Below are 22,286 nucleotides of genomic sequence, written 5' to 3'. Positions count from 1 at the left end.
GAACACATCAAACAATATTCTGATCATAAGTTGAAGTTAACAACATCGATTACAGTGTTCGATTCTAGTCTTGTTATGTTTCAATCTGATCTTCTTAGAACAAGGGTATCCCCTGACATGTTCTAAACACATGATATATTGAGTACAGTGTTCCATTCTAGTCTTGATCACTTATTTTGTGTTCTGAAGACATCAGTCAATATGTTGTATCGAGTACAGCGTTTGATTCTACTTTTCTAATGTTTCGCAAGTCTAAACATGCACAATAATGTTATCGCTGCACACGCTTGCCTTCGCGATGCAGGTTTAAACTTGTTCGATATAAAACTATGCCTTGACATAAGAGGCGGAGGAGGAGGAGGAGGAGGTAGAGAAGGAGGAGGAGGAGGTAGAAAAGGAGGAGGAGGAGGAGAATGATAAGGCTCTAACAGCTTATGTATAGTCACCATTGTTTAAAGATGACGGCTGTCAAAAGAATTTTTCAAATTATCCGCCACCACATTTCAGCTAAAGAGGGCAGTACCGGGCGAGTTGGCCGTGCGCGTAGAGGCGCGCGGCTGTGAGCTTGCATCCGGGAGATAGTAGGTTCGAATCCCACTATCGGCAGCCCTGAAGATGGTTTTCCGTGGTTTCCCATTTTCACACCAGGCAAATGCTGGGGCTGTACCTTAATTAAGGCCACGGCCGCTTCCTTCCAACTCCTAGGCCTTTCCTATCCCATCGTCGCCATAAGACCTATCTGTGTCGGTGCGACGTAAAGCCCATAGCAAAAAAAAAAAAAGAAGGCAGCAGGGTGCTCTGTTGATTTTGCACGTAGAATTTCAAATTGCCCTCCACCGCATGCATAACAGCAGCCGTCATCTTGCGCAGTAGCCTCTAAGCTAGCTTTCTTCATAAGACTAGCCGCCATCTTGTGCGATCACCCCTAGGCTGTATCATAAGGAGCTATGTATAGTCACCATTTTGTGTCCGCCATCTTGCGTAAGCATCCCTAGGACGTCTCAAGCCATCTTGTGTCTCATAAGAGCAGCCACCATCTTGTAGAATTAGATAGCTGCCGATGCCAAAGGGCTTAAGTAGGAATCGAACCGTTGATCTCATCATTAGACTATGTTTTTCTTAAGCTATCATGTTCCTCATACTGCGAACCTACGTACTAGGCGGAAAAATTTTGTCCGTTTTGCTCTACGATGCACCGTTTTCGAGATATTTAACATTTTGCATTTAAGCCTCAAATGTAATGAATCGAACCAGCACGGTACGTTATACTCTCTACCATAGCTAGACCTGATCATGTTACGAAGAGTCGCTTCAATACAAGCTAAAACAGAGCAAATCCCAAAGGACCTAAGTAGGAACCGAACCGTTGATCCCATCATTAGACTGTTTCTCTTGTTCCTCATACTGCGAACTTAAGTATTGGGCAGAAAAATTTTGTCCGTTTTGCTCTACGATGCACCGTTTTCGAGATATTTAACATTTTGCATTTAAGCCCCAAATTTAATGAATCGAACTAGCACGACACGTTAGCCTCTAAGCTAGCTTTCTTCATAAGAGCAGCAGCCATCTTGCGCAAGCACCCTTAAGGCGTCTCGTAAGGAGTCGTGTATAGCAACCATCTTGTGTCCGCCATCTTGTGCAAGCATCCTTAGGGCGTCTCTAGCCATCTTGTGCAAGGACTCTTAAGCCGCCTCATAAGAGCAACCGCTATCTTGCGCAAGCATCCCTAGGGATTCTCATAAGAATCTATGTATAGCGGCCATCTTGCATAAGCAACTTTAAGGAGTTATGTATAGCCACCATCTTGTGCAATTAGCGACGAGAGATGGCTGCTGTAGAATTTTTGTTTTTAAATTATCCGCCACCATATTTCAAAGGTATGTACCTAAAGAGTGTAGCACTGAGGTTTGCAATGTAAGATGGCGGATGACAGATGACAAAAAGCGCGTTAGTTTGTTTCCAAACAAGAGCACGTGGAATTTCCCGCCACCACAAATAGGGCAGCACTTTGCTCAAAGATGGCTGCTGTCGCGTGGAATTGCCTGCCACCACATTTCAAAGGTATCTAGCTAAAGAGGGTAGCACGGTGCTGAAAGATGGCTGCTGTCAAAAAGCATTTTTCAAATTATCCGCCACCATATTTCAAAGGTAAGTAGCTAAAGTGGGTAGCACTGTGCTCTCTTGATTAAAGATGGCGGATGACAGCTGTCAAAAAATTCACGTGGCTTTGTTTATCTCGCGCTAGTAAGGTTAAGTTGGTAGCACTAAGGTTTAGGCCCGCCAAGATGGCAGCACTGCCGATGACAGGTGACGAATTTGCAGCTACTGCGATAAAGAGGGCAGCACGGTGCTCTGTAGTTTAAAGATGGTGGATGACAGCTGTCAAAAAGCACGTGGATTTGTTTACCTATTCAAATCTCGCGCTAGTGAGGTTAAGTTGGTACCACTAAGGTTTAGGCCCGTCAAGATGGCTGCACTGAGGTTTGCGATACGTTGTTGTCTGTCAAAAAGCACGTGGCTGTCAAAAAACACGTGGCTTTGTTTACCGATTCAAATCTCGCGCTTGTGAGGTTAAGTGGGTACTACTGAGGTTTAGGCACGTCAGGATGGCGGCAGTGAGATTAGCGATGCGTTGTTGTCGATGACAGCTGTCAAAAAGCACGTGGCTTTGTTTACCAATTCAAATTTCCCGCGGGAGGTAGAGGAGGCCCCTGGGAAGGCCCCCGGGTGGTGGTGGTGTGGTGGAGGATGCCTCTGGGAGGCCTCTGGCTGTGGTGGAGGTGGCGGCCGAATCCGCCTATTATACTACTCACAATATTACTTACATTTTCTTGTCACGAGAGAAGCGAAAGAAAGACCGCGCATTCTTCTCTACTTCATAGTTACTGCAGCCAAACACAGCACATACCTTTCCCCTTATGTTGAGAGGAGATATTAAGGAATGGCACACGCTACTATTTAATTATGTCAACTCACTGAAAACGCATAAATAACACCAAAAAATTCACACACAAATACACGTGCTCTTATGCCAGAATCAGTAGTTCTCAGGTCTACCCGCTAGAGAGAGGTCTAATAGCTGTCCATCGATATCTCGCTCAGTGTCGCGTATTGTCTCTACTGTATTTGATCTAATCGACCGGATAATGATGATTAAGAAAAGGATTGTAATTTTTAGGAATAAAGAATTGTATTTGCCTAAAATTCGTAGTTCATATCTCTAGGATGATTTCAACATTGAGTTGCTTGCCTAAAGGGAACAGCAGAACTGTCGATTTTTGAATGTATATAGTTGTCACTTTTCATGCCTTTTCTCGTGACCAGTAAAATGTTATAACCCCAGATCAAACATTTTGTACTTGAAAACCTGTTCCATAATTCCTTTAACATTTGAACGTAATACGTTTTCGTATAAACGTGAAATTTCGAGATCTCTGATGTAGGCATTGTGTCATAGCAGCCAACAGGAGCAGACGACAGCTATAAGTAGTTATAACCGCGAGCCACTGGACAGCATTAGTAGCGCTGTCTCGTCGAAAGCTATACATTTTCGAATTTCCGCTGTTATCTTTGTAAGCTATTTGGTGGTGGTAGTAGTAGTAGTAGTAGTAGTAGTAGTAGTAGTAGTAGTAGTAGTAGTAGTAGTAGTAGTAGTAGTGCTGCGTGAATGTTAAAATTTAGAACTAATTATCTAAAGAATAAACTGTTTTAGCAATTCACAAATTTAAACTTCTGTCAATATATTTTTCCAGAGAATAAGTCTGCTCTGTATTACTTCGTGGGTCCTATAGCGTTCCTCCTCGTGTGCAACATTGCGTTGTTCCTCTTCACGGCCATTAGGATCAGACAGCTGAAGAACGAGACCAAGATACTGCAGAGGAAGGACAGTAAACGTCACGACGACGACGATAACAACAGGCAGCGGTAAGTAACTGGCATGTGATCTATAGACATCGGATCTTTAGTTTTCCGTAAGACGCTATCAAGCCTATCCGTGACATTTATCTGTATTATGTACCCACCGTCACAGTAAATGGAATTTTATAGCGCCTTTACGCGCCTATTTCGATGTTCCGGCTATGTTTGCCTTTCTGAGCTTATACGAACCGTTTTTCGCTTTGATCATGTAAATAGCATAAAATAAACAGTAATATTATCTATTTATTATATAATTAAGTTTTCACAGAAGGCATCTAAGATAGAGATGCAAGCAAAGCTGGCGTGAGGGTGGATGTGGGGGTTGTGAGACAAGCTTGGAACCAGGAATTTGTGGGTTTGACCGTTATCCCCGTCACTTGTCTCGCACATGCACTACCCGAATAGCAAAATAAATCAGAAATCAGTTCCCAAAAGTGAATGGTTTAATTTCTTCAGTAAAGGAAGTTTCAAATTCAAGTACTTGAATTGCTGCTTTTAAAGAAAAGTGTCCAAATCTGCCCCTGTCTTACAGGCCCCTGTCTTACAGGCTGTTCAGTGTTACCGTGTCCGGCTCCATGGCTAAATAGTTAGTGTGCTGGCTATTGGTTACAGGTCCCTGGTTCGATTCCCGGCAGGGTCGGGAATTTTAACCATAATTGGTTAATTCCGCTAGCACGGGGGCTTGGTGTATGTGTCGTCTTCATCATCATTTCATCCTCAACACGACGCGCAGGTCGCGTACGGGCGTCTAATCGAAAGTCCTGCATCTGGCGAGCCAAACTTGTCCTCGGACACTCCCGGCCTAAAGCCATACGCCATTTCATTGTTACAGTGAGAACATCCATTGCACAGGAAACGTTGTCAACAATTTCTCAGATGATGACTCTCAGTGTATTAAGACGGCACACAGTGTATTACAAGAGAAGAAACTAAGGGATCTGGCATATATTCGTGATAATTTCACATTCTTAAGAAACACTACAAAACAGTTAGTCGTCAAAATTCAATCTCACTGAATCATTGCCTGTTTGCAAAAGCTGAGTGTCAAATAAAAACATTCAAACTAATCCTGTCCAGACATAAACTTACACCTCAACGTTTGGAAATATTTTGGATACCACTCAGATGCACCTGGATTTTAAACAGGCTTTTTATTACTATCCCAGTCCGGCTCCATGGCTGAATGGTTAGCGTGCTGGCCTTTGGCCAGAAGAGTCCCGGGTTCGATTCCCGGCAGGATCGGGAATTTTAACCTTAATTGGTTAATTTCGCTGGCACGGGGGCTGGGTGTATGTGTCGTATTCATCATCATTTCATCCTCATCACGACGCGCAGGTCGCCTACGGGGGTCAAATCAAAGGACCTGCATCTGGCGAGCCGAACTTGTCCTCGGACACTCCCGGCACTAAAAGCCATACGCCATTTCATTTCATTACTATCCCAAAAAACAAGGATGCCTCTTCCGCCATAACAATGATTTTCATCTCCGCCTTCACTGCCGTTGAGGTCTTCACTCGTAACCCTGAGCTGGGACCCTTACCAGATGATACACACCGGGTCAGTGTGCTCTGGGACTCACATAGGCAGGGCGCCACTTCCTGGACAGGGCTGCTTCCGAAGAGGGGTCCTACCTGTTACCTTCTTCTATTATTATTATTATTATTATTATTATTATTATTATTATTATTATTATTATTATTATTATTATTATTATTATTATTATTATTTCTACTTACATAGTACTACTTCAGGTATATACTTCCGTTAATTTCATTGCGCCTATTTCAAACCAATAAGAACCTTTTTTTTTTTTCTCCTAAAGATCTGATCAAGTGCCGTATCCTCCGAGAACGTTGGCGATCAACAGCATGACTTTCCCCTTTTTTTTAAATATACAATTTGTTTGACGTCGCACCGACACAGATAAGTGTTATAGCGACGACAGGATAGGAAAGACGTAGGAGTGGTAAAGAAGCGACCGTGGCCTTAATTAAGGTACAGGTCTCTAAAATGGGAAACCACGGGAAACCATCTTCAGGCCTGCCAACAGTGGGGCTCGAATCCACTATCCCCAGATGCAAGCTCGCAGCTGCACGCCCCCAAACTGCACGGCCAACTCGTCCGGTACTTTCACTTTCTGTGTAGCCATCCGGAACAGCGAACCTCTCTACTGCACTGGAACCAGTAATGAAGATTCCCTAGCCAAGATGTTCTGCTAACTGGACCCCGTTTGCCTTCAGTTTTCTCCTGATTGACCAAGTGTAGAAAGCTGCATTTAGCATTACGCTTGATACGGCCAAAGTACCTATTCAGGCTCCTCTTGATAACCGTGAGGATTTCCATTTCTGTCCATGCGCCGCGTTACTTCCATATTGGTAACTCTACCAATCCAGGGGATTTTAAAAATTCTGCGGTATGCCCACCTTTCAGAAGCTCGACTCTATAGTCTGCGGAAGAATACTACGCACACATAACAGCGGATAAGACGAACATGAAGAGTTATCGACTGTTCGTGATTGGTAGGGATCTGGAAAGAGCATTTGCGATAACCGTGAATTTTGGAGTTATGCTGTGAATATTATTTTTCTGTAATATATAGTAAAATAAGCAAGACTGAAGTAGACTGGGCATGTGGTAGAGCGGTAGCCAGGTATAATTATGCCCTGTGCAAACAACTGTTAATTGCCTCCCTCCCCCAAAAGGTATTAATGCAATCATCCTCGCCGAATTGAGAAATAATTTTCCTTCAGATGGCTTCATCTTTGGCAATACTTGAAGTGAATCACACACGAATAAATAAAACTCTTCTTCTTCCTCCTGATATATTTCTGCTTATGCAGGTCGTTCACAGAGCCTCTTCCAATCTTCTCCCTCCCCCACAGTCTATCGCTCATCGTTGTCTACCATTGTGGTCGACTCAGATTTATGTCAGCCTCCACCTGATCCCTCCATCTTGTTCGTGGTCTTCCTCCAGATTCTGTACATTCCAGAGCTCTTCTTGGTAATCTTTCTTGTCCCATTATTATGATGTGGCCGAACCAATTCAGCCTATTTCTCTCCATAGTTTATTTTAGTAGGTTGTTCTATATAGCGTGTTTCGTATTGTTTCATTTCTTTCTTGTCCCTCCTCGTTTTACCCAAGATCCCTCACAGAAAGCGCATCTCTGTCGCTTGTACAAGAAAAAGTTCTGAGTAGATTACAAGTCCAACTTTCTGATCCATAGGTTAATATGGCCAAACACTATGATTTATATATCATGATTTTTGCTTTGGTACGTATTTTTCAATGTCTAATTTCAACCTCGTATCGGTAGATTTACTGGCACGTAAAAGAACTCCTGTGGGACTAAATTCCGGCACCTCGGCATCTCCTAAAACCGTAAAAGTAGTTAGTGGGACGTAAAGCCATAACAGAGCACCTTCAAATACCACCGGACTGAGCCAAGATTATTATTATTATTATTATTATTATTATTATTATTATTATTATTATTATTAAGCTTACGGCCGTAGCCGTGTTGAAACACCGGATCCCGTGAGATCTCCGAAGTTAAGCAACATTGGGCGTGGTCAAGATTTGGATGGGTTGCCACGCGCTGTTGGTGGGGGTAAGGGAATGGAGGAGCGGAAAGGAACTGGCCACCCTACCGTACATAAACTCCGGCTCAGGCACATCTGGCAGTCAGTTGAGAGTAAAACGTCCCCCTAAGCAGCTCTTGCAGTATTTCCGCTGTCTGAGGTGGGGCCACCGTCAGGTCAGCTGTGGGCTCGAGGTGAGATGCAACCGCTCTGGTGGTGATCACCACTACACGGCCTGCGCAGCACTTAGGGAGGCGCTGGTGTGCGCCAACTGCTCGGGGGGCCACCTGGCTTCCCATCGCAGTTGCCCTGTCTACCGGGCCATGGCGCGGGCAGAGAGGAAGGAGGCCCGCCATGACCCACCCCCTTCCAGGAGGCCTCCGCCTCGGCGGGCTTGGCCTCATTCTCCGGGATCGGAGACTGGGTACGAGGTACCCCAAGGAGGTGGAGCCGTGCGACAGGCCCTAGTAGTACTCGACGCATGGCTCCGCAGCCGGCAAGGACCGCGCTAGTCCCAGCAGTGCCCAGACGGACTGATCCCCAGGCGATGGAATGGGTTATGGAATGGCGAGGAATGGGTTTTTGTTTCGTGCATGTTACCTGTTCCTAACTAACACAACCTCTGGTCTTTTTCCAGCCCACATCCTTGCATGTGCTATCACAAGATGTCAGGTTTTACATGTAGGCTCTTTCTTCTTTCTGCCTATGTGGTTTTTCCCTGACCCTTCAATACCATACTCCAACACCATATACCTGGTAACGTGTCCGACACGGAAACAGGCAGATACTCCTTGTATCACTTCCCACTCTACCCAGCTATCTCTTTTCTTCTTAGAAATTAGTAGCATGTCGGAGGCCATGTAGATTGAGTCGATGGTCACGGCGGGGGAGCGGGCAAAAGCCCCCCCCCCCCGTATAAAAAAATATCTGTGCAGAGGTTTGGACCTGCTTTCGGGCTTACCTATGTGTATCAGACAACGTACACTGCAAGGTATTCGAGAGATAACCTTACGGAAGACAGGGATGAATGTCTATAGTTCATAAAATACATTATTAGTTTTTTAATTATTAAGTCCTTCTTCCGGGTTGAACCGCTTCGTTGTTTTCTGTACATTCCATACAGTTTGCCGACATTTCGAATACATTGCAGTATTCTTTGTCAAGGCAACAAATACCCCTACTCGATCCGAGATGAAATATCTAATTAATATATATATCTGAATAAATAAAATAACTCAAATAACTTAATGAAATAATTGAAATATATTAAATAAATAAAAATAATTAATCGAAATGTCCAGAGTATGGACGCAAGAGTTCACCAGAATGGATCCCTCAAATATTAATAAAGCATGATAATTCTCTGTCCCAGGGTGTTTAAAGATAAAACTTTCAGGATGTTCCGTATTGAACTGTATCACAATTAAATTGAAATAACAAATAACGTAGTTCAACCTATTCAATACAAGTAAATAAGAAATGTGGTGTTACATTCCTATTTAATTATAAGCGGAAGCGGTGCCGGTTTCGACCCCAATCTGGGTCATCATCAGCCGAATAAAATGCAAAAACAATGCATAGGTAAATAAGAAATTAAAGAATGAGTCTTTAACAAAAAAAAAACAGTTGAAGAAGCAATATAAGATAATGGGGATAGGCACTGCGCGATTTTAAACGGTAAAATCTAGAAGAAGTAGAAGGTCAGTCACTTAAAGCGCAATCTTCTGAATAGTAGGACAACACACGCAAAGTTCGGCACCTCATCAACGCACCAAAATATACATAAAATACACTCACAAAATACTGCTGGAAGACTCCATATTTACAACTACAACAAAAACAGTGGGAAACCAAAAGCGAGAACCAAGCTACCATTTGCAGTCAGTCCACTGAACAAAGCACATGTATATGTAGATAAATACCCTTCACTGTCTCTGTATATCAACACAACTTGCATACTCTCATAATTGGCACTTGTTATATTGCATAGATACTGTACCTTTATAATACCGTGACTTGAACACTTGGTTTAAAGATACATTCACTCGAGCAACACACGTTTGTTGTTCCAGAACATAAATTATGAAAAGTCTGAAATACAGCACCCCATAGCTCTCACCAACATATAAGACACCAAGCTGCCACAAGTGATAAAATACCAAGTGCCTAAGCACTCCACAGTTTTTAGGTCAGTACCACACATTACATTCCACAAAATTTCACGTCAACAACGTTCCACAAAAGTTACATCTCCTCTCTTCCGCTGTTTTTAAATCAAGCCTGTTTCACAAAAAATACATCTCCTCTCACGTTCCACCAAAGACCTTAAGAATGTTTCACAAAAGTTACATCTCCTCTCACATTCCACCAAAGATTTTAAGACAAGCATGTTTTACAAAAGTTACATCTCCTCTCACATTCCACCAAAGATTCAACTTTTCTCCACAGTTTTCTCACATGCCTAAACAGACCTCAGTTTTCCCCTACTCTCACATGATATGTCTAGATTTGTCCTGGCCATCCAATCATGAGTGGAAGATCCTCTAGCCATACCAAGACCTCACCCCGAACCTCTTCCGGATCCCAAGACAATAACAACCACGCCGCGTCATCGAATTCTGGACTTTGTGAGTTGTAAATAGCACTGTTTTCCCATCCACTTGTACAAAACAAATTACTCATATCACATATGAAGACCTTCCAGCTTAAAATATTAAGAATAAATATACAAATGAAATAATAATAATAATAATAATAATAATATCTCTTATTTATGAATATAGTGTGAGTGTGAGATATATTTACTATCACAGAGGTAATCAGTCTCCCAGGCAGCAATCAAACTGCAATAACTCTACACACCGTAAGAGCTTCATTTATTAGATTTTTAAGTTTGACAAATGGTTTTTACGAGGGAGGAGCTTGAAGTAGAGTGTGAGGTTTGTGAGGTACGTAGTAGCTTCATTTGCCCCTCGACTTGTACCAGCTGCCTTATTATGCTTCAGGCAGTATACATGCATAATGTGTAAGAAGCAATGTAGTCACTTCACTGCAACTTCAGGAGGAATGTTTGTAACGGGATTTGAACCGTTACAATTTTTACACTGGAAAATATTGTAAAGCTCTAAGCCGTTCATAATTAAATACTACCCGAGTTACATCACCAAATTTTCAACTTCATTTTTCACATCTTTTGAAATATGACATTATTTTGACATATGTATTAAGGGCCCTATCAATGCCAGGCAAAAAAAAATTTTACTTTTCTCCCAAACACCCTGTTATCCACAACAGGAGTATACCGATGATAGTTTGAGAGAGTCTATAGATAATCGCCCCCATCGTAGAGGCGCCTAACCTAATGATGAACAAGTTTCTCTGTATCTTCACAAAAAAGGATGCTGTGCATGGATCCGGCACTGAAGTTGATGATGATGATGATGATGATGATGATGATGATCATTGTTTAAAGAGGTCTAACAGTTAGGTCATCGGCCCCTAATGGTACGAGGTGCAACAAAATGAAAAGATAATTAAAACTTCAAAATGTATCCAGACTAGAATCTGAAACAAATTATGATGAAAAAGTAATTGTGAATCCAAAACAATCAGTGGATCCAATTCACAATGCCTTATTTTCTGTGATGATGCTTGTTGTCCAAAGGGGTCCAAAATCCAGGTCACCAGCCCCTCATAATGGTACTAATCACTGGTAAAGCATAACCATGGTGTTCCTCATATAATGGTACTACTCACAAGTAACACAGACCTACGGTATTCCTCACATAGTAGGATTAATCAGGGGCGCTGGTTAGATCCGTGGTGTTCCTCACATAGTGACACTAATCACAGGTAATGTAGACCCATGGTATTCCTCATTATTGGTACTACTCATAGGTAATGCAGACCCATTCTGAGCACACTGGAACCAACACATACCAGCACAGTGCTCAGCACCTTCTCCTGCTACACACTAATCTATGCAACCGAGCGCCCGCTCCCCCACCACGGTGGAATGCACACGATGACACTAATCACAGGCATTGCCCAAACCCGTGGTGTTCCACACACAATGGTGCTGCTCTTAGGTAACATAGACCCATGATGTTCCTCACATAATGGTACTAATGACAAGTAGTCTCAGGGTCCATCATCCCTTTCAGTCACCTCTTACGACAGGTAGGGGATGCTGTGGGTGTATTCTTCGTCTGCGCCTCCCACTCACAGTGGGCGACACGGATGTTGACAGCTGACATACAGTGATACAGCAACAGACCTCCACCATTATGCCCACAATGGCATCGTTTACTGTGTCGATACAGGCAACCGTCCAGTTCGCCACTTGGAACATAGTGCTTCGTTTGAAACATACATCCCATACACGGTTTGCATATGAGCAAAGATTTCACTTGCCGAAGATCCTTTCTTGCACAAGAATTCGATCATACCAGGTTGTACTCGAATCCATTCACACCACTGTTGCTTCAACTGTCTCCTCATTTCAGAAGACATGTGACTCTGACTGATGACATTCTGTGCTGTAAGACTACAACAAACACCAAGCCATGCAGTGTTACCTACACTTGTCTGCCCCATTGACTATTAGCAGTGTTTACAATTCAAGTTATGCGAAGGTCCACCTATTCAATACACATTTATTCATGATGTAAGTTATTTAAACATTAAAAACATCATGATAGGTACTAGTTTCAACCTTGGCATTGATAGCAAAATAGTACATTAGAACAAACATAAAAATTAAAGTTCATAAGGTTGTATTAATACATGCAGAATACTTTTTTTTTTCCACTTAGCTAGTAATTAACAATAACTGAACATAAATTCATTACAGTCTGGCTTGTGGTTAACAATAATATTGGTGAATATAAAATCATCCTGATGAGACATTACATCAAATTGGTATGAGATATGTTTAGCCATTTATGTGTACATAACTAAAGTATGAATAACATGGTTTTGTCTCAAATGGGGAACATCTTAAATGCTGGATCAGTAGATCATATGAATACAAAAAATGGGCTGGTGTTGATTTCAGTACAAATCAAATTAGACAAAGTGGTATCCAAAAGAGAAGAACAGAAAAGAAAGGAGGATTAGCTATGTGTGAAAGAAAGTGAGAGTTGAAAATGTAATATTATATGGACTGTGGGTGAAAATAATAAATTATACACAAGAAACACACTAGGCTAGTCCCGCAACTATTTGTTTACTAACCGGGCTATTTGGCCGTGCGGTCACGGGCACGCAGCTGTGAGCTTGAATCCGGGAGATAGTGGGTTCAAATTCCACTGTCGGCAGCCCTGAAGATGGTTTTCCGTGGTTTCCCATTTTCACACCAGACAAATGATGGGGCAGTACCTTAATTAAGGCCATGGCCACTTCCTTCCAACTCCTAGCCCTTTCCTAACCCATCATCACCATAAGACCTATCTGTGTCTGTGCGACGTAAAGCAACTAGCATTTAAAAAAAAATGTTTACTTTATTCTACAAAGAACTTACAGGGTAAAAAGAACATCATGAACATTTAAAAAAATACAAATGGAAAAATGTATTTCTTTGTTATTCCATGACGAAGGTAATGCCATTATTCTATGCATCTTGAGGTTAGAAGATTCACTTCCACTACAGGACCTTTGCTTAACTTGAATTGTAATTTCTTGTCAATACGGATCATCATGAAAACTACAACTTACGATATTAGCAGTGTTTACAGTTTTGTCTAGACTATGTTTCACATGATCAACCAATATAATAGGCAATATTTCATGTTTTGATCTGTTCTTGTTGCAGTTTCAATCTCTACCTGAAGCTGTTCCTGGTCATGGGTGTCAACTGGATCATGGAGATAATCTCCTGGTTTGCTGGTGGTCCAGACTATCTGTGGTACGTCACTGACATTGGGAACACCCTGCAAGGAGTACTCATCTTCATCATCTTTGTGTGGAAAGACCGCGTTCGTCGTCTGCTCATGGAGAGGTTCTGCCCCAAGCGTGCCATGTCCGGCACTGCTAAGTCTGTCGTTACCAGTACCCGCAGTATTACCCGGACCAGTCCTTCGCGCACCAATACTCTCAACACCAGAACACAAACACAAGAGAGAAACAGCAACCACGAGGATTATCGAATGAAGCCTCTCATGGATAGGTCGTGCAATGACGTACCCTAAATTACAATGTAAGATATTAGGAACTGAAGCATTCAGAGAGAGAGGGAAAGAGAGAGATGGAGAAAGCTCTGTCACAGAACGTGAAACTAAGTTGTTAATGAAAAGGTCACACCCTGAAATGATGGATTGTACCTTAATATTGTGGTTGTATGAACTTGCCTCCCTAATGAAGCAACTAAAGAGGATGGTTTAACAACTAAGGCCATGGAATAACAGACACGTTTAAGATAGCCTTCATACAATCTTTGTACAGTGTTTCTTCATGACAGCATTATTTTACACAAGTGCGTCAATAATCCAAACTACAGTAATAGAGAATAGAAGTAGTTAGGATTTTAAACTTATTCAGATTATCAAACTACAAGTTAGAAGAAACGTTTGGTATAATTGTGCAATATAAAATAAAATGTAGTTATTATTCTATAAGGTAACTTATTGAAAAATAATAACTTCATTTTTACCTTCACCAGTTCTGAATTGTCTACTTTCAAAGTGTCTGATGTCGATTATGAAGGCATTTACAATACTGTAAATTTTAACCAAAGAAGACTTACCTCCTACATTTGAAAATTCTACTTAACATAAAGTGTTAAGTGAAAAGGAGGTCATCATTGTACAAGTTTTATAAAAGGAAAGTGCTAAATACACTACAATCATTCATACAATGTAAAAGTAGTTAAAACCAAACTCAATGCCTTGAACTGGGCAAATTTCATTAATACCAGCTGTCTTTGATTTAACAACAATGGTCTGGACCATATGATGGGTGGGGCAAGAAGGGTGGTCACCCCGGGCCCTGCGCCATAGGAGGAAAGAGTTAGTTTCTTCATTAACAGCTTACTGTAATTGATTTTTGGGATTCAGGATATTTAGAGATGTTGAATCATCATTGTTCCACTCCTTGGCTGAATGGTCAGCATTGAAGCCTTCGGTTCAGAGGGCGTCAGGTTCGATTCCCGGACAGGTCAAGGATTTTAATTGCATCTGATTAATTCTTCTGGCTTAAGAACTGGGTGCTTGTGTTTGTCCCAACACTTTCCTCTTCATATTCAGACAACATACCACACTACCAACCACCATAGAAACATATATTACATCCCTCCATGTAGGTTTAGCGTCAGGAAGGGCATCAGGGCCACGTCCACCTCTACGACATAATTCGCACCCGCATCCCCACAGATGTGGAAAAAGCAGAAGAAGTTGGACCATCAATCTGCAAGATATTTTGTGAAAAAATTCAACAACATAAGACGATAATAGTTGCGACAAGTTGAAAATGAAAATCCACAGCCTGTTTCCAGTCATTCGACTGGGTCAGGGATGGAATGAATGAAGAACCTGTCAAGCACGAGGATAGGAATTGTGTCAGCTGCCGACTGACAGATGAAATGAAATTATAATGAAGAGTATTGCTGGAATGAAAGACAACAGGGAAAACTGGAGTACCCAGAGAAAAGTCTATCCCGCCTCTGCTTTGTCCAGCACAAATCTTGCATGAAGTGACTGGGATCTGAACCACAGAACCCAGCAGTGAGAGGCCAGCATGCTGTCGCCTGAGCCACGGAGGCTCCAAATTGTGACAATTGTTATAATTTAATCAATTTCTTACAAATCCCTTACAGAATTAAATATTTACGAGGCCTATCAGTGCTAGTAACTGTCAGCAATCAAAGAAGCAGTACATAAAATCAGCATTCTTTCGGGCTTTTAAACAGTCACAAGCAGAATGTTATTAATTTGTCAACTTTAATCTATACTCTTGTTTGCACAGAATGAGAGGTCCCATTTGAAACTGATCTTCCTTAGGGACTGGATATGGAACATGTGGTAAATTTCATCGTGGTTCCATATTGACAAATTTCCAGTGCGACAGAAGTATAGGTAAACAAATATATTTACAAAATCAAAATTGCAAAAACATCATAAAAATAAGAGATCAATACATGTTTCGGCCTATTTAGGCCATCTTCAACTGCACTGAAATAATACAATTGGAATGCACCTGAAAATTATATCATGTGGAGAATCTTGAATTCTTATGTAATGAAAGCAATAAAGATAAAATGTTACATATTAGAAACATCAAATCACCAATTTAGTATAATATAAGTAAAATGTGGTCCTTAAAACTATATAAACTTGTAGGCGATATAGTAAAACCAGTTAATTTAAAAATACTGTTCCAAAAACTCATTAACAGCCAAAATTTGTCAACCGAATGGAAACCAAATGGAAGATGGCAGATGGCGGAAAAGAGCTTGTTCGAGACAATAACTTAACCTCACTGGAGATGGAAATTACTGTAAATGTATTATCATTAAAATATGAGAGTATAACATAAAATAAGATGACGGATGGTATATTCAGCTTTCAGGAGCAAAACTTGCCAAATGCAACATCGAGAAAATTTGAATTAAACAGTACCTCTCCACCTGCTCATACACTCCTCCAAGGAGGCTGATACCACTTGATGGAGGGGTACTACTTATTATATCAGTAGTCATTTGGTCAGGGAATGCAACTTAACATTTTGCCCAAAACCTAACTTCCCCACTACCAAGTAAAGTCTGGTCACTCACCATGATTACACAAATTGTATTGCACAAGTCATTGACGCAGAGAACTGTGCGTCATGTGATGGACCTATAATGCCAGGTTGGTAAATCCCTGTGGTTTCAAACGATAGAATATTATTTATAGCACATGTGATGTTAGTTATTATGTAAGTGACACAACTCGATGGAAATACAATTAAATGAGACCTATATGCTATGTGAGGTTGTACGGGTGATTCCGCTCTATCTGGATCGACCCCTTCAAAGCATAGAGTGTGACATCCCATCAAATCTGCTGCTGGATCCCAAGGGATTTAATAAATTTCACAACAGATCTTGGGGTTGTCCCATGGCTTCCCAGTCATCAGCCCGGCTACATGCAATTCTTTAATGTTTTATGCTTCCCAGAAGTAGTTGGCTAGTATATTTTCTTTTTCTCCCGGTCAACAACTGCTAGCTGATCCAGATTCTTCTCAAATTATAATTTTAATTCTCAATTATAATACCTCTTCCCTTGAAATTGCACCAACTTTTTACATTGAAATGTACATTAGGTGACACAGTAGATCATTTTGCTGGTAGATAGCGGGTAGATGAACATTTTACTACAGCTTGGGGTAATTTATCACATTGTGAGATGTGTGTTCTGAATAAACATGTGCAAGTCCCAAGATCGCTGAAGTGCATGGTTGGAATTCAAGTGGCGTCGAGTGCCATAACAAATAGTCATGGCAAGTGAAAAATCGTACTAGATCATCTTGTGAAGGTAGTAAAATTTTTTAGGGTATAGGAATGGTACTAAGTTAAAGCCATGTGTTACATGTTACGTAGTGAGTCAGGGTGGCATCTCAAAATCGCTGAGCTGCATGATTAAATACTCGCAGAGGGTGCTGGGAGTGAATGTATTAAAGCTCTCCGTGATGACAAAAGCCAATGACATATGCACAAGTTTGCTGCATTGCCTGCAGTGGGTATTGCCTTAGCTTTGTCCATGAAGACCTCTTACTGGAGCAATGTATCACTGCATTTCGAGGGCATCTCTCCATTTAGAGCTTGTAGATTCCATTTTAGTCATAAGCCATCTGTTGGCTGGAGGATATTCTTTAAACAAAGCAGCATGGGTTTTTAAAGAGCACCATTTCTGATACTTCCTGTTCCTCAACATTCCCCACGTACATTTTACAATTTGTTTTGTTTTTCAAATTGAGCCTCTATGGACTGCGTGTTAACAACTAATCTCATTTACAGTGTCTGTCTTGTTTGTCTGCTGGCTTTCACATCCTGCCAGTATCTCTTGAGCTCGTCGATCAGCGCTTTCTTCCGCTCCTCTGGTAAAGGGCCTCCCATCTTCTGAGTTCTATCTCCATCATAAAACCCTGATAGCTTTTCACCATCCTTATGAAACTATTCCTGTCATTGATTTCATCCTCGATAATGCCCACCTCTCTCAGATATTTCTCACACTCTAGGAACCATCTCAGCTTAGATGCCTTTGGCTTTAGTAAATTCCAGATTTCCTTTGTCAGCCGGCCATTATTCATACGGAAGATGTGTCCATAAAACAGCAATTTTTTTTTCTCGGTTTCATCTTGCTGTATACTTCTTTATTGTATGTCAGTCAAACCTGCCTGTCAACCCATCTGTTGCTCAAGATCTTCCGTAGTAGCCTGCGTTCTCTTTTAAGTAGTTGATTGACTAGTCCTTTTTGATTCATGCACAGGGTCTTCAAAGCATATAAGCCTTCTGGTCTAACAACAGGGCTGTAATGTCTTATTTTGACTCCGAAACTCACCTTCTTCTTATTATAGATGTTCTTAGTCAATTGGAATCCTCGCTCTAATTTCCGGATGCAGATATTGGTCGCTTCTTGTTCTAGTCCATTCTCTTGGATTACTCCACCAAGGTACTTAAACTTCTTGTAAGCAAGTTGAATTCTCTGTAAGCCCTAGAGATGCAATAAGTTATGATTTATTTTTTTTGGCGCTAGAAAGAGAATGGAATTAATGTGCTCTTTACAAAATATATTTGCATCTTTAATGGAGTGAGGAAAAAATTCTCCCCACTACTTCTGCTAAGTACGATTCAAATCAGGCCACCCTCTAGCGCCCCCACATTTCTTTGGTATTTTCTCCTTGGTTATGAGCAGCAATTTTTTTGCTCGGTTCAATTTGTGCTGCTCCCTTAACCTGTTCAGACGGATTCATTGTATTAGACTTGTTTCTTTTCTGTATTCAATAAATCTGCACTCTAAACTAATGGGCATTGTATTTCATTTCGTAATCCACAGCCTTATTAATAACTTCAAAACATAATGTTCGTTATCATCCGTAAATATCACTTGCTGCATTGCACTCCGTCATGTTTCTTGTAGCATTTCATATTTTCTGAAGGAATATCTTAGATTCTGCAGAGTATGACAATGATAAATGAAGAGTGGAAATGTTAAAGGATCTAAGTGCCAAAAGTGAATTTTTTCAGGAAGCAGAATAAACTGCACATCTTTGTGAGAAATGAATATTTATTTGTAATTAAACACAAATTATCTCTTTACATGATTTTAAATATGTTGACAAAAGTTTTTTGAATTATCTTCAAAAATGAAATAGTTATGTGGCCTTTTGGGCAGAAAGATCTAAGTTCGAATAGTTTTGACACAGCTAATAGATCCAAGTGTCACGAGACAGCATTGACTTCATTGAGCTAACATCTGTTGGAAAAAGTCCTTGTTATTTTCATCCATGTAATCAATCATGGTGGAATGATCTTTTTGCTTGTTTGGTGCCAATGGAACTGTAGCTGGAAGTTTTTCCAATTCCACAGCTGCAAGGTCTTTCATTTTGCCTTTCTTCAGTACATGAAAATTCTCCCAGTCATACAGATCGGGAAAGGTAGTTTTGTAGAACACAATGCCGAGCTGTTGTTGCTTATTTTCAGCAAACAAACCTGAGTGATACCAAGTTTTTCTATATCATTGCACTCAGAAGTCTTTTTCTCAAAGTCGAAGAAACTGTCATACATATTCAACACTAGGAAATGTATTGTAGGCCTAGCTTGCTAGATCACATTTTCAAGATCTTCCATTGCTTGCTTTTGGCTGTCTTGCTGCGTTTCTCTATAAGAGCAAAGTCCTGATCGGCAGCTGAAAAACTGTGTCCATACAATAGAAATTTATTTTCTACTGACTTGAAAATACCCCGCTCTACTACTGTATGTACTTGTACAAAAATATTAACATTCCATTTTTTATTTGGCCCGAGCAATTGTCACTCCATACAACAAAATTCGTTTTTCTGTTTGGAAGTAGACCAGAGTTAAGAGCCTGCAAAATACAAGACGCCATCTCATTCCCTCCTTTACCTTATGCCATCGTTCGTGTCGGTAATATGAATGTTAAAGTTATAGCAAGAAAGTTGACGCAAATAATACATGTTACTGTGCGTCAATTTAGGCAAAGGGAAAACCTTTTTCTAAATCCACAAGAATGGTGCAATGTTGGCTGCGAGGTAATGTGCTGGATGTTGTGTCATTTTTCAATACAAAAAGGGCACTCTCGGCTTTTCTATGGTGTAACTCGAGCGCCTTTTTGGCTTTGGCTGTTTGTATGGGCTGTGGCACATAGATCCTCTAGCACAGCAGGCCTGTCTGAACATAGGACTAGCGCATTCTGTTAGGGACTGTAGCAACTCCAAGGAACAACTGAGGCACATAAATCCCTTAGCACAGGACTGGCGCAAAGACATAGATTGGTTAGCAGTGAAAAAACCCGAAAGTTAAAAAATGGCACTTAGATCCTTTAGCATTTCTACTCCTCAAATATCTTTAAAATAATCATGTAAATATAGAATTAATTCTTGTATTAATAGAGCCATGCTGCATTTAAATGGAATTGTTTTAAAGTCCAAAGTTGACAACATTTTTTACTAGGCTTTCTATAAATATAAATAAATGTATGTAAATCAAGCAAAATTTGGTCTATAAAAATTTTAATTTTACTAAATTTCATCTAGGAAAAGGTGTAACCCCCATCCCAAAGTCACTTAATTTTGGTTCAGTGCCTTCAACAAAACACAGACACAATTTTGATATATTTAAACACTGGTGATATAAAGGATTCCAATTCCCCTTCAGCTATTTACTTCAAACTTCACAAAGAGGATCTTCTATTTATGATATAATTTTTAAAATACCACCTCAGTTTCATGTTTGTGTGCACAGTTTCTCTCGATCTTTCCCTGGATGCCACACTTAAAGAAATTGTTAACCTTCTTATAGCTTTGCTAAATGAATCACAAAAAAAAATTAGCCTTACAAATTGTTCACTGCTCTGAACTCACCAAAAGTTGTATGAGAATATTCCTATGCCAATTAGTCTGCAACAAATATAATCACAATGAATCAAAATTATATTAAACTTAGGAATAATAATATGTAAATATTATTGTAGGTTATTTTTATTATGTTCTTTTTAAAAATTAATTATACCTCACTACCTTAGTCAAATCCTAGTTACCACTGATGAAATATATGAAGATAATGTACATTTTGGGGACAAGCATAGGGGGGGAAAAAGGTGTTTTGGAGGAGTTTAAAAATGACAAAATTTAGATTAAAATTATTTATCTATTTCATTTATTACTTATCAGGAACCATTTCCAGTCGAACTCCCCAGATGTCAAGTCGAACTTCAGTGAACAAGAAGTACAGTTTAATCACGTTCCATTCAAAATTTCAGTTGTGTATGACGAATGGTTTTGGAGCACTAAGAGGAAGGACAACTTGAGAGTAATAAGTTAAAAGATATAAAAATATAACATGATTTATATTTTTAATGACTCTTCTGCATTTTGAATATGTGTGTGCTAGCAAAACATAATAATTTTGGTGATAATAATGTGCAATGTTGCATTATTTTAAACCATAATTAATGTGCCACTTCTCCGAAGAACAATTTTGTAACATAAGAAATCTGAATTAAATTATTAGGTATGACGACACCCATCAATAAGGTACCTTCCCAGGTAAACATTACATCAAAGCCATATAGTTATCACAATTTGTAAAATGATAGTTTGATAAATTTAGGATATGATCAAAAGAAAACCTTTGTTTACACCACAAACACCAAGTGAAAAAAGAAGTATGAGTACAGTTGCCTTGCTCACTGTGATGAATTCCTTCAACAGTAAACACAAAAGAAACAGCATTATCAAACCAGTCAGGCAGGTCAAAAAAAAAATGCTTAACTTATTTAACCAGATGTTTATATTGTAGATACCGTACTTAAACCCATGATACATACAGCTGTGGAATTGCATTACAGTGAAACCTCGATTCTCCGTTTTTCGAGGGACCATGAAAATAAAACGTACAACACGGGAAAACGGAAAATCCGGGAATGAATGAAAACCATCAACAATTTGGCTAAACATCACAAAAATTAAATATGTATAATTATAATCTTACAAAAACTCCTAAACCAAACCAAACTACAGCCCCAGTGGGACTTTGCCTGCCAAGCGACTGCTGCTCAGCCCGAAGGCCTGCAGATTACGAGGGTCGCATGGTCAGTGCGACGAATCCTCTCGGCAAATATTCCTGGCTCTGTAGATCGGGGTCGCCATCTCACCATTAGATAGCTCCACAATTAAAGGTATTCACGTAGGCTGAGTGGACCTGGAACCAGACTTATATCCAGGTAAAATTGCCTGGCCTGGTCGCAATCGAACCCGGGCCCTCTGGATGAGAGGCGGGCATGTTAGACCGCGAAACCGCATTAATTACCGGTACGCGAGTTCAAAATCTCGGTACTTTATATTCAATTTTACAGGGGAATCTTCGTCAGTTTCCCGTGAAAACTTCTTTCAGTTCAGCAACTTTGATTAGGCTAGCCAAACTTCGAAAAATCTAATAACGCCAAGCCAAACGACAATCGACCACAAGTAGTTTTTAATTCTCTCATCTAATAAAATAAAGCACATTAGATACACAAGCACCCAAAATGATGGCGAAATCCATTCATTTCTTAATCTTTCATTGTAATTTGGTC

The 22,286-nt window shown here is 40.4% G+C and overlaps 1 protein-coding gene across 2 annotated transcripts in view; it reads left to right on the top strand.

The window, feature by feature from the left end:
* LOC136882457 (probable G-protein coupled receptor Mth-like 1) overlaps nucleotides 1–15,756 on the top strand; it is a 441,193-nt gene extending 425,437 nt beyond the window's left edge. For both annotated transcript variants that reach the window (XM_068229378.1, XM_067155114.2), the window contains exons 4-5: nucleotides 3,753–3,924; nucleotides 13,310–15,756. In XM_068229378.1, coding sequence (XP_068085479.1) covers nucleotides 3,753–3,924; nucleotides 13,310–13,685 — 548 coding nt within the window. In that variant the 3' untranslated portion in view covers nucleotides 13,686–15,756. The remainder of the gene's footprint in view (nucleotides 1–3,752; nucleotides 3,925–13,309) is intronic.
* The last annotated feature ends 6,530 nt before the right edge of the window (nucleotides 15,757–22,286 follow it).

The sequence above is a fragment of the Anabrus simplex genome, chromosome 10, assembly GCF_040414725.1.
Source record: "Anabrus simplex isolate iqAnaSimp1 chromosome 10, ASM4041472v1, whole genome shotgun sequence".
In the NCBI taxonomy this organism is placed as follows: Eukaryota; Metazoa; Arthropoda; class Insecta; order Orthoptera; family Tettigoniidae; genus Anabrus; species Anabrus simplex.
The sequence above is the reverse complement of the archived record's forward strand: the minus strand, read 5'-3'. Positions and strand labels throughout refer to the sequence as shown.